Genomic DNA, 13877 nt, shown 5'->3' on the forward strand with positions numbered 1-13877 from the left:
ACAGACACCAAGAAGAGAGGTGTTCTTATTGAATGGCGTATTATATACCTGCACATTTTTGTTATCTAATTTTTTTATTCATGTTGAACTTTTCTACTCATGGGTTTGATTGTCTGAACTACTTCATTTAAGGGCACGTCTGTGGAAGGGGCTAGGGAATGTCGATCATATCCGGTAGTGAATTATCTGAACGGGACCTCATTTACTTTAGCATTAGCGTATACCGAACAAACCACACACACACACACACACACCGGTAGGTTCTAAGTGCTACAAAATCAATTGCTCAGTAAGCTGAGAGCAGAATGCTACTGTACTAATCAGGACTTTCACACATAGAATGTTTTTTTAATTATTTATGGATGAAGATGTAGACCATGTCTGCACTGCCTTACTGAACACAAACACGAAAATTGATTAATTGAACCATTTGACATCTTCCACTGTTGATAGCAGAGTGAGCCAAACTCAGTGTATTTTGACTCAAACCCGTTGATGAATGTTCTGGGTTCAATGGATGTTCACCTCAATTGACAACATTTTTGTGTTACTATAAGGCACTTATAAACGAAGTAAAACACTGTTTACAGCCACGTGTATAGTAGAACCACAAATCTTTAACATTATATTATATATTATAGATTATCCCTGTTAACATGAGAAGAATAGTGTGATATAATCACTTATCTAATCTTGTCTTTTATCTTTCAACTCTGTTGTCATGACAATGCCTGTTAAAGCCTGTAAACCCAATAACTTTCGCACAATATCTGCACAAAGACACCAAGAAGAGAGGTGGTGATGCGATTTCCTTGGGCGTTGTACCACATGACTAGAGTTTTTATTTATGTATATCTTAAAGGGGCCACATCCTATATTTTGAATGTTTTTTTTTCTTCACATAGATAAACTTTTACTTATGTTCATTATATCAACAGACATAAGCGGTCTAATCAGAAGTTGTTGTCTATGTCTTTACCTGACACCAGGTGCATAACAACACGGTTCTGGAATGGCAACAACCTCATGAATAATACTGAAAACATAGTGCAAATATGTCAATTTAGGCAACAGCTCATCATTTTCTTTTCCTTTTACAGAAGATTAAATGTAAGTGTTTTATCAAAAAAATATAAGCTGTGCATCTTGGCCTGTAAACCCTCCAGATGCTGGCACAGTTTACTTCGTTTGTAAGTGCCTCATTCGAACCTTCATTTTAGCTTATTTAAGGTGCAAATTGCAATTATTTCCAGTGGTAATCATTATTATGCAACAAAAGCTGTTCGTTGAACCCTAAACATTCTACACCACATCGAGGCACATACGAGACGAGACAGATGTCCACCCCTCCGTGAAACTACCATAACGATAACAGACTTCGGGAAGCCTGAATGTACACTCACTGGTGAACGTGATAGGAAACGGCAATGTAACCCTACTGAATGTCTTTGTACCAGACAACCACACGTTTTTGAACAAAAAGAAAGAAAGGGGGAAAAAAACATGCGTATATATAATATATATATATATATATCAGATATATACAGTATATATCTTCCAAATCTAAACCATTCCGTGCATAGGTGCAGGTCAGTGGATCTCTGACTGAAAAACATTTTTCCTCGTTTTGAAGTTCTACGTCTGTCGCCGAGTAACGGCAACACCCTGAGTTCAGCTGAATAATGCGATTATGACATGAGGTCTTCTGTTGAACTAATGGTGGTGATTTTGTATGTATATATAATGGCACGCTGTATCTCACCTCTGTACTCAACTCTGTAGAGGAGCACTTTTACACGCCATTTAAACTGTCATTTGGATGCATGTGTGAGAGGTGTGAGTGTGAAAGAGAAAAAGAATATGAGAGCTTATTTATGTGAGAGAGATCTATATGTGTGTGTGTTTTGACTGTACTGGGGCCACCATCGATGTGCTTTATTCTCATTCTCTTTTTTGTTTATATTGTAAATAGTAGTTTCAAGCTCATGTTATGGGTTTTGTTTTTTTATTTTGAATTAACTTATTTTGTTTACATTTCTTTTTGCACAGTGCTACATGTGAAGGCCAGGCCCTGGTTTTAAATGTACATAAAAATTTATGAAGCAATCAGTGGTCGTCATATTTCATTCGTAGTGTGGTAGTAAACTGCATGCACTATATTAACCAACTACATGGTGACGTTATTTTAAAAGCCAAAAGAATAAATATCATATTTTTTGTACCAAAGTTAAACTTATCATAGCCTATTAGTTATTACACACATCGCAAATCATTTCGAGAGAGAATCGCAGCAGAGAAATGCATACTTTTTTTTGTTGGGTTACTTGAAAATGTTTATGATTTGCAAACGTGTGCTACCTTTTGTTTTGGATGTGCAATATGAATTGATTTCCTCTGAAGCGGAGCAGAGTTTGCAGACATTCACTGTAGTTTTCCAAAATAAAGCACATTTTGGGAAGCCAGTAACTGAAAAGGACGTTTATTTTGGAAATGTTTTTGTCAAATATGCAGCATTTGTCTTCGGTCTGTATTGGTATATCTGTGTCATTCAATAATTAATAAATAATACAAATATAACAAATAGCTATCGTTCAATATAACCTTAATCTTTTGAACATTTACGCCTCTGGACATCACAAACAGTTCTCTGCTGGAAAAGGGAGAAGAAAAGTGGAAGGAGGTGAGGTGGGAGAGAGGTAAGAGTTGCCCAAACAGGAGAAGGCCTAAATTTAGTCTCCTCGGTGAGATTAACTGCTGCAATAATCCTTCTAGTACTGCTGCTAGACTCTCGTTTCAACAGACCCAAAACTGTCTCTGTGTGTGTGTGCATGAGAAACACTCAGTAATCAGGAGTGACCCTGCTGGAGTGCTTTTCTTCCTGTTGCCTGGCAACCTGACATCACAGTACACCCTTCAGTGATTGATCACACAGCTTCTACCCACATTGCTCTGGGGTTTTCAGCAGGCTTTCCCCAACCAACACCCCTCACTCATCCCCTCTCTCCCACACTCATTCATTCATGCTTTCTGTTCAGTCAAAGAGAGAGACAGGCCCGCGTTTGTCCCTGTGGGATTCCCTTTTGCTTTTCTTCCTGTTGCCTGGCAACCTGACATTACAGTACACCCTTCAGTGATTGATCACACAGCTTCTACCCACAGTGCTCTGGGGTTTTCAACAGGCTTTCCCCAACCAACACCCCTCACTCATCCCCTCTCTCCCACACTCATTCATTCATGCTTTCTGTTCAGTCAAAGAGAGAGACAGGCCCGCGTTTGTCCCTGTGGGATTCCCTTTTGAGAGGAGCTGTTTGTTTTACTGTCTTTATGGCGAGGTCTGGTGCGGGAGATAAGCGTGCGTGTTTATGTATGAACAGGTAAGCATACGGCGTCAACATAATATTTGTCTAAATCAAATTATTCAGGAAAAACAGCAAAATAAAAAAATGATACCATCACATATGCAAAGATTAAAATCTCGACCAATTCAAACTGAGAAAACAGAGTGGGGCTGGTGAGTGATGCTGGTACCAGAGCCATTTCAATACAGTCGCATTCTAAATAGTCCAAGGCGCCCTCTTGCGGTTGAATGAGGGGTACACATGTGTTATATGATGGACGTTTGTCCTTCACTTGTTCACCAGCAGCGGGCGTTACACCACATGACCAGGAACGGAGATTTTGATTATTTCTTCTTAAAGGAACCATATCCTACCCTTTAACCATGTTGTGTTTACTAAAGTAACGAATAGAATTCTGTTTCTTGTCTTTTCCAGCAAATGCTCAGTGAAAGAAGGTGTTGAGTTACAGTGATGAGTTACAACCTCTGATGAGTTACAGTAGCCTATTTGAGTTTCACCATTCTAAGAATTTTTATATATATATATATATTTTTTTTTTTGTTACAGGGGAAAACATGGGTTGCAAACAAAATATAGGGCACTGCTAAGCATTATGTTTTAGGTAGTTCACTTTGTCACAAAGATTATTTTTTACTACAATGAATTGGATTTTTTATTGTATGTTTCTTGTCTTTTCCAGCAAATGCTCAGTGAAAGAAGGTGTTGACCTCAGTCAACCTCTGATGAGTTACAGTAGCCTATTTGAGTTTCACCATTCTAAGAATTTTTTTATATATATATATATTTTTTTTTTTGTTACAGGGGAAAACATGGGTTGCAAACAAAATATAGGGCACTGCTAAGCATTATGTTTTAGGTAGTTCACTTTGTCACAAAGATTATTTTTTACTACAATGAATTGGATTTTTTATTGTTCAATACAGTATAAAAGGTTGAAAACAGTGGTGGGCCGTATTTACATTTTTGTCAGGATTGATGTGTTTTTGTCAGGATTGATGTGTTTAAAACACATGTTCTTGGTATGTAATTATATTCTAGATAATGTCTAGTATCTTTATTATTAGATCTTTTGCCTTTAAATCTTTTGCATTTATTTATTTATTTTTTTACACCTAAAGCTTTAAATAATTAACAAACAAGCCATAGTATTCTACACACATTTGTAAAATCTTAACTTTTATGTGCATAATTAACCATTCAAATGAAGTCTGTATTTATTAGAACTTGAATCACTATATTATAACGTTCATGTTATGGTGCACATCACAAAATGGCAACATGACTTTCATGTAACATGACACTTTTGATTAGGGAACATATTCACAGAATTTTCCCTCAATAAACTCCTAATTTGCTGCTTATTGATAGTAAGATTGCTTATGTTTCGGTACTGGGTAGGGTTAATGGATCTAGAATATGGTCATGCAGCATAAGGCATGAATCATAAATACTCTTTAAATGCTATAAATACTAATAATCAGCCAATATGCTAGTAATATGTATGCTAATAAGCAACTAGTTAATAGTGAATAGTGTTCCTAATCTAAAGCGTAACCAATCTTTACTGTGTGTTTGTGTGTACATGTGTTTCTGAGTGTGTGTGTGTGTGTGGCACTTTAAATACTGTGAGTAACTGTTTCTGAATGTGACCAGCTCACTTTTTCCACTAAAGTAAAATGTGGGAAAATAAAAAGCATGATGATGTTAAAAAAAAAAAAAAACAGTGGGAAAAACCATCTCACCATCTGCATTTGAGTTAAAAGGAAAGCACAAGCATTTTACCAAGTTCAACAAACTGCAACAGAGTGTAGAAATGTTCCTCTTTGTAACACATAGATAAATGTGCTCCTTAAAGTTCAAACCCACTGTTTAGCAAGTCCCTTGAGAGAGAGAGAGAGAGAGAGAGAGAGCGAGAGAGAGAGAGAAATACATGTGTGGCATAGTCTTGCATTAAAAGAACCATGTATTTAACACACACATTGCCAGAAGTAGAGGCTAAGTAGGTCAAGTGAGGAGAGAGTGAGAACAGAGAAAGACAACCTAATTCCACAAACACTGCTCTTTACTGGTGAGGAGCAATCTCATCTCGGCTCTGGAAAATACCTTGACTGTGAAGAACTGAGATGACATAGATTCAACACATTGTCAAATATGCGTGTTTGTGTGTACATGTGTTTCTGAGTGTGTGTGTGTGTGGCATTTTAAATACTGTGAGTAACTGTTTCTGAATGTGACCAGCTCACTTTTTCCACTAAAGTAAAATGTGGGAAAATAAAAAGCATGATGATGTTAAAAAAAAAAAAAAACAGTGGGAAAAACCATCTCACCATCTGCATTTGAGTTAAAAGGAAAGCACAAGCATTTTACCAAGTTCAACAAACTGCAACAGAGTGTAGAAATGTTCCTCTTTGTAACACATAGATAAATGTGCTCCTTAAAGTTCAAACCCACTGTTTAGCAAGTCCCTTGAGAGAGAGAGAGAGAGAGAGAGAGAGCGAGAGAGAGAGAGAAATACATGTGTGGCATAGTCTTGCATTAAAAGAACCATGTATTTAACACACACATTGCCAGAAGTAGAGGCTAAGTAGGTCAAGTGAGGAGAGAGTGAGAACAGAGAAAGACAACCTAATTCCACAAACACTGCTCTTTACTGGTGAGGAGCAATCTCATCTCGGCTCTGGAAAATACCTTGACTGTGAAGAACTGAGATGACATAGATTCAACACATTGTCAAATATGCAATATTTTACACTACTGTATTAATAAATAAGAACAATTTCAGAGTCAGTGTATTGCATGACAATGTCTGACCACCAGTAAATATTTTTATGAAATTGAAAATGGTTCCAAACACAAGACTATAGTACAATTGAGTGTGATTTAAAGAGTCTAAAGAATGCGCATTACAAGAACATATAAATTCTTTTTTTTTTTTTAGAGGGTTGAGTTTTTCCTATCGTAAACAAAAATTTCACAGGGCCTTCCAGGCCATGAGAACACTACTTTGAGTATTTTATGCACATTGAGTCTCTTGTTAGTTGTCACTTGTTGATGACAATTCATCAAATTCATTCAACTGAATGATAATTTGTAATCGTAATTCATGGTGTACCTCAAGGATATGTGTAAGGCCCTCTGTTGTTTCATTTATAATAGCTGCTAATTAGCTAATAAAACTAATTAGCTGCTAATAATATTCCTAAGAGTATTCAAACAAATGGTCTAAAATAGATTTATTTAAATATGCTTAATTTTGCTAAATTGGCTAAGTATAAAATTAAATGAATGTCAGTTAATGCCAAATCAAATGTAGGTTCTGTTAGCAAACTTTGCTTTTTTAAAGTAAAGTTTTAAAAGTTCAATCTTTTAATTAATTTAAATTATTATTATTATTTACATTTTCTTTTATATTTTAACTACAATTAAATCTTAAATAACTTGAAAAATTGTGGATTTTTTTTAATAGGACTGTTGGAATTAAAAGGATAGTTTGCTCGATAATTCTGTCATCATTTATTCACCCTCATGTAATTCCAAACTTTCTTTATTCTGTGGAACACAAAAGAAGACATTTTGAAGAATGTAAGGAGAATGCAAGGACTGGAGGTAACCAGACAGATTTTGTGACTTCCATTATATGGACCAAAAAACACAGGCATTTCTCAAAATATCTTCTTTTACTGTAGGTTCCACAGAAGAAAGAAAGTCGTACAGGTTTGGAATGACATTAAGGTGAGTGAATGATTTTGGGTGAACTATAATTTTAAGTTTATGCATGTACATGACTGCTTCACTGAGTATTGTAGACTACTTTCAGAGACAAAGCACATTATGTGAGGTTTTTGCAACAACAACAAAAAAAGACATTGGCCCTTGTGCAAGATGTCTAGAATTTTAATGTCATCAGTTTGTGTGTCATTAAAGCACGAATGGGTAGCTTTTAGCTGGATGTTTCTGTCTCTGTGTTTTGGTGTGTGTGTAGTATGTAAGATGAGTGGACAGGCCTGTAAGTGAGCTGTGTTTCTGTGGGTTGAATAATGCATTTCTGTGACGTTCTCATCCTCTCTCTCCTTACAGCCGTGTCTTAATTCTCTTATCATTAGTTTGCATTAACTTGACAGCATCATTCCCCCTCTTCCATTATCTCTCCAGTCTCCGTCTTTTCACCTCACCAACCATTCCTACAGTCTCCTCTGTGAACTACAAGCATCCACTCTAGCAGAAGGTAAGAGTGTGTGAATCTAGGTCATATGTTTTCACCTGTCTCTGATCCATGACTCAACCGTCTGAACGTGTCCTGCCTGGAATTCATTTACTTAAGTAATGCTGGTCACAGAATCCTCCCCCCAGTTTATATATAACGGTTTCCTCCATTCACCCGTCCGTTCACGGCCATTTCCTGTCAGATAATTCAGTCATGCACAAATAAAAATTAGTTTATAGTGTAGCAGCAGGCTATTTTTTCTGCTTACAAGTTCAACTCTTATCAGCAGCATCTATGGTATGCTGTTGATTGCCACAGGAAATTATTTCAGCTGTATGTCAAAACAAACTGAAATATGCAAGACAGTAACACAATGTCTTAACCAGGCGCAACATGATATAATGTCAAGAGATAAAAGCTCTCTCTTTCATGTAAAAACTCAGTTTTTGTTATATCTAGCTGCGACCATGACACTTTGACCTTTGTCCATTTGTCCATGTCTGTTATATAGTGCTGACCACTGTGAAATCTAATTGGTTTAAAATCCAACTTATAATTAATATAATTACAATTGAACCTTTTTCTGTTTTAATATATTTTAAATGTAATTTATTTCTGTGTTGGCAAAGCTGTATTTTCAGCAGCCATTACTCCTGTCTTCAGCGACACATGATCCTTCAGAAATCATTCTAATGTGCAGTTTCTTAATAATAATAAAAAAATACTAATTTCTTTAAAAAAAATCTTACTGACCCAAAACCTTTGAGTTGTAGTAAGGCTATAGTATAAAAATTATTGTAGCTGAAAACTTTTGTGCCATGTTAGATCATAACACACTACGATGGCTGCCTCTTAGACATCAATTTCATTTATTTACTTTAATTATTAAATTAATAAAATTTAAATTGTGTTTTATTTTTGCAACAATTTTTGTCAAAATATTGTGGTTATTGCGGACAGTTAATAGAGCTTGTATGTAACCTACAATATTCCTAAACATGCTGCGAGGTTGGATTACAGTATGGAAATGAGGCACTGCAAATATGTATAAATGTTTTTGTCACTATGATTGTGATTTCATTTCTCATCATATGCAAACAAGATACTGCAGAACTACATCTCAGTTTTATAAGCTGCTAAATAAGTCCAAGTTGCATAATAGAAAGTTTGAAGTATTACCAAAATGTGTAATTTGGAGATATAAAGTTGTGATTCTAAGATAAAATCTCTAGATTTTGACTTTGTACGTTGCAATTGTACTATTTTATTTATTTTTTTGGCAAAAACCATGTGTTTCCTCTAGATTCCCTGTGACCTCATAGAACCTTAATTTGCACTTGTTGAAGTATATGGTTTTTTTTTTGTTTGTTTGTTTTTTTGAGTTTTTTGGAAATTTATGGCTGTGTGCAGGATACAGTCTCAGGGTGGGTTTTCTTTTTAGGAAATGTGTGTGTGTTGAAAGGAAAGGGTGTTGGTGTCAAAGCCGTGAGGAGGGCTGTGGTCAAGTTTCCATGATTTGTTCAGGAGTGATGTTCATTTCCTGTTGGCAGGAGTTTGTGTGATTATGTTTTGCTCAACTGCAACGCTTTTGAAACCCTTAACTTTGGCATTCTGAGTGTGCGTGTGATGATTGTGTTTACTGGAAGGAAATTCATAGCATGAGTTCACAGAGACCTTTTTTTCTTTTCTTTCTTTTTCTCCTCCTTCAAGGCCGTCCTCGGTTTGTCCGTCTGGTTCGGCCTCCTAGACACCACAACTGTGCCACGCACTCCTTCCTCCACATCCCTCTCTCGCTCTCTTTTCCTCTCTCTCTCACCGTGTCTCTCTTCCTCTGTCCAGTCTCTCAGTAGTGGTCCTCTCTGCTCTCGTTGGGGAGGCTGGAATATCTGGTTTCCTGAACAATGGAAATTCAATCAGGAAATGGACCCGAGGTGTCGAAAGAAGGAGAGTACGCTCGTTCGTCTCCTCTTGCCTTGCGGCCTGCGGACGCTAAAGAGGACCTGGAGGAGAACAGGCGCGTTGAGAAGTTTGACATCCCACTCAGCAGCCTGAAGCAAATGTTTGAGAAACCGCCGGCGCAACATGTGGTGAGTCTTAGAGCGAAAGAGAAAGAATGAGAGAATGAGAATGGAAAGAAGACAAATTGAGCTCTTGAGTTTATCTGATGATGCAGAGAGATAATGTGTGCATCAAGATGTCATTTTTCTGATATTTTGCTGGTGGCTGCAACATGACTAAAGAGAGAGAGAGCATATGGAGAAAGAGGAGAGAGAGAGAGGAAGAGAAAAAAACTATAAAAACAGCTGTTGCTGCATGTTTAAAAAGAGTCAGTCATCTATTCCCAAGACTTTCACATCTGATTTTCCGAGCATTTTAAATATAATTTGAAGATTTGTCTCACTGATATTTGTTGAGGGTCTGTTTGTTCCCCATTATCATTCTTTGGTATTTAAATTCTCTTTTTTTGTACTTGTTATTTTAAGTGCCCACATGCAGTAACATAATGAATGGAAAGACTTGGTTAGGCAGATGACTTATGGATGTTTTACAATAAACTCAGGATTGTGAGTTCTTTGAAGCAGACATCAGGTTAGAGAGCTACATTACTGTTAAAAAGTTTGGGGCCAGCAAGATTTATTTACACTTTTGAAAAGTCTCTTTTTTCACCAAGGCTGCATTTATTCAATCAAAAATAAAGTGAAAACAGTAATATTGTGAAATATTATGTTTGAACATATTTCAAAATGATGGCAAAGTTGAATTTTGAATTTTGAAGTGTCACATGATCCTTCAGAAATCATTCTAATATGCTGATATGGTGTTGAAAAAAGATTTCTTTCTTATTATCAGTGTTAAAAACAGTTGCACTGCTTAATATCTGTGTGGAAACTGTGATACCCTTCTCAAACTTTTAAACGGTAGTGTAATTCCATGAATTTCCAACAATCTGGCATCCTGTCCAGTCTGACAAATGTCTGCAGAAGAAATCTGGAGATCATATCAATGACTTTTGTGAGCTTCAGTTTGTTTCCCTCATCAATCTTTGGTGTATCTACAGTAAGTGTACTATGCATTACTTTTAAAGCATTACTGCTTTCTAGTTTTCAGATATACAGTATATGTGAGGTCCTTTTTGAAAGTGAAGTGCTAATGTGCTAATATAAGAGATTATGAATAGAAAGGAAAAGCAAACCCAGATTCTGTTCTTTCTCTAACTTGGTTAGCTGGACAGGGTTTGGTTCAACTTGCAATAAACTTGGGATTTTGTTTTTCAAAGCATGCTTACACTTTAGTCAGCTATGTTATCAGAGCAGCATATCCAATTTCTCAAACCTGATCATTGGCAGGGTAGCCTGCTCAGAAGACCAGCTTAAGCTTCCATGCTGGTCTGCTCAAGTTTGGAACTTAGCCAAGCTATTTACCAGCACAACAGCTTATAAAACTGTTCAACCAGCATATTCTTTATAGTGATACTATGTAAACACCAGCACATCTGCATCCAATGAATGATGGTGACCAGCATTAAAAACTTCTGTTGGTCTTTTCAGAAGGGTAAACTGTTCAAGGGGATCCCAGGTTTGTGCTACTGTAATTCACCATACTTCAAAGAACGGGTTTGAAAGTTTAGTGTTCAACAGTCACAGTTCAGTGAAGTGACACTGATGGGATGGCTGAGAATGAAAAATTAATGAGACAGGGATGAGAAATAAGTGATACAAGAATGAGAACTGAAAGAGCAGACATGAAAGGAGTAAGATATGATTGAGAGAGACAGTAGATTAAGAGAGAAGATCCGTTTAAATGATGTGTTTCATAGGTTTCATAACTGCTCTGTGCTGGAAAGCTCGTTTTGCTGGCCTTTTTACATAGGAACATTTAATCCATTAAATTAAATTGTTGTGAGCTCACAGAGAAAGGTCACAATCTGGAAATGCAGAGAAAACGTGCATCAGCGCATACACACACACACACACACACACAACAAAGCTACAGACACCTACAACAGAAGCAGCTACTGGCAATAAACTTGTGGGAAGCAGAGCAACTGTGTGCTGACGTGCTCTCACACACACACACACACACACACACAACAAAGCTACAGACACCTACAACAGAAGCAGCTACTGGCAATAAACTTGTGGGAAGCAGAGCAACTGTGTGCTGACGTGCTCTCACACACACACACACACACACACACAACAAAGCTACAGACACCTACAACAGAAGCAGCTACTGGCAATAAACTTGTGGGAAGCAGAGCAACTGTGTGCTGATGTGCTCACACACACACACACGTTTCACTATGTTATTTAAAATTTATTTTTGGGGTTCTTTCCGCAACACTGGCTTTCGTATAAATAACCCTATAATTTGCATGTGGGTAATGTGTGTATGGGGGCAGAGTAAAGCCAACAGAAGAAAGTGAGAGCGATATAGAGATAGACATATAAAGAAAGAAGAATGAACTAATTAGTTTAGCATGGTTTGATTTTACTCATACTTGCAAGAACACACACACACACACACACACACACACATAAACAAACAAAAGCTTTAAAGTCAAAAAAGAAGAGGTTGCATGTTATGTTAAAGGTACAATAGGAGATCTTGGAAAATGCTAACTTTAGCCTCATAGCACTGAAAGCGAACGTCCCACCCTTCCTGCAATCGCCGTCCAAAGCCACGCCCCCTGAACGCATTTACACTCACAGACCAGAGACAACATTACTACAATAGGCTACATCAGGTTCCCAATTCCAGCGGTGATGATCATCATATTCTTTGGGAACTATAGGCCAGTTATGTTTTGTTGTATTGTTGTAAAGTCTCACTGTGTATTATCTGTAATGAGCAGAGTCACATGGATTATGCAGTGGTAGAATTGCAATGCCCATCATTCCCAAAGTTCTACTCTTCCCCTTCCCATTGCTTGTTTATTTATTATATATTTTGCCTATTTAAACATGCTAGTTTGATATCAGCTACCACTAGAAGTGTAGTACTCCAAGCTCAGTTTAGTTTAAACACATTTCACCCAGTGTGGTTCCATCCTGGTAAACATAAAGGTTCTAAAAGGAGGGTTTCAAGGTGATGCCATTCAGATATGGGCTTACATTTCTGCCACAATTCTGCGCGTGAAAGATCATATTTTGAGTGCACAAAAGTGCATTTTGCACGCGCGCGATCTGAGAGAAACCATTTTTTTGGTTGATGAAGAACCTTTCAGTGAACAGTTCTTAAAAGAAACACTTTTTCTTTGTGTGAAAAACACTCTAATAATCTAACTATAAAGAACCTTCTGTGCATTGGAAAGGTTCCATTAGTGTTAAAGTTTCTTCATGGAACCATGGATGCCAATGAAAAATCTTTATTTTTAAGAGTGCATTCTGCAGAATTCCACAGATTTCACCTATAAATGCTCTTCAGTATTGATCATCATCAGGCCAGGAATGATTTCCCCCTGTTAGTTAGTAAACAATTTTTATACCAAAATACATTGCAATGCATTGTCACAAGCGATATACATTTTCTTCAGTATTGTGACATACATCAGAGTGAAACGGATTATCAAAAAGAAAGAAGTGTAAGATAGGGACATGGTTGCTTGCATAGGTTGTTGATTGGATGGAGGCAGATCAGAATGCAAGCGTGTAGTCATTTGTAAGAAAATGAAACATGCGTTGATTAATCATTTACAGTATCTAAAATATCTGTTTACATTGTAACATGCATTTAGAAAATAGATAGGCTAGTTTTTGGAACATGGTAGGCTAATGTACGGTGGCCGAGAGAGCTGCAAATGAAAAAAACACATGCAGATGAAACGTTATGTAAGGATTTACTATATTAACATAATACATAATACGAGTAACAGGCACTCAGCCTAATAATTCAATAGTTGACTTTTTCAACAAATATATTGTACTAATTTTGACATTTAGGCAGTTTAGAAATTGTGTTTTAATACACTACCAGTCAAAAGGTTTTGATCAGTAAGATTTTTAATGTTTTTTTTAAAGAAGTCTCTTCTACTCACCAAGCCTTCATTTATTTGATCCAAAATACAGGAAAAACAGTAATATTGTGAAATATTTTTATTAAAATGTAATTTATTCCTGATTTCAAAGCTGAATTTTCAGCATCATTACTCCAGTCTTCAGTGTCACATGATCCTTCAGAAATCATTCTAATATGCTTATTTGCTGCTCAAGAAACATTTCTGATTATTATTATGTTGAAAACAGTTTAGATCTTTTTTTCAGGTTTCTTTGATGAATAGAAAGTTCAGAAGAACAGCATTTATCTGAAATAGA

General features: G+C 36.6%; 1 protein-coding gene across 1 annotated transcript in view; it reads left to right on the top strand.

Moving 5' to 3' along the window:
- Nucleotides 1-8975: 8975 nt before the first annotated feature.
- Nucleotides 8976-13877, top strand: part of LOC107706644 (xin actin-binding repeat-containing protein 2-like) — a 38571-nt gene continuing 33669 nt past the window's right edge. Inside the window, exon 1 of the mRNA XM_016510413.1 lies at nt 8976-9650. Within this exon, the coding sequence (XP_016365899.1) occupies nt 9465-9650 (186 nt within the window). The 5' untranslated portion in view covers nt 8976-9464. The remainder of the gene's footprint in view (nt 9651-13877) is intronic.

This window comes from Sinocyclocheilus rhinocerous, unplaced genomic scaffold (assembly GCF_001515625.1).
Source record: "Sinocyclocheilus rhinocerous isolate Xijiao unplaced genomic scaffold, SAMN03320098_v1.1 scaffold1285, whole genome shotgun sequence".
NCBI lineage: Eukaryota > Metazoa > Chordata > Actinopteri > Cypriniformes > Cyprinidae > Sinocyclocheilus > Sinocyclocheilus rhinocerous.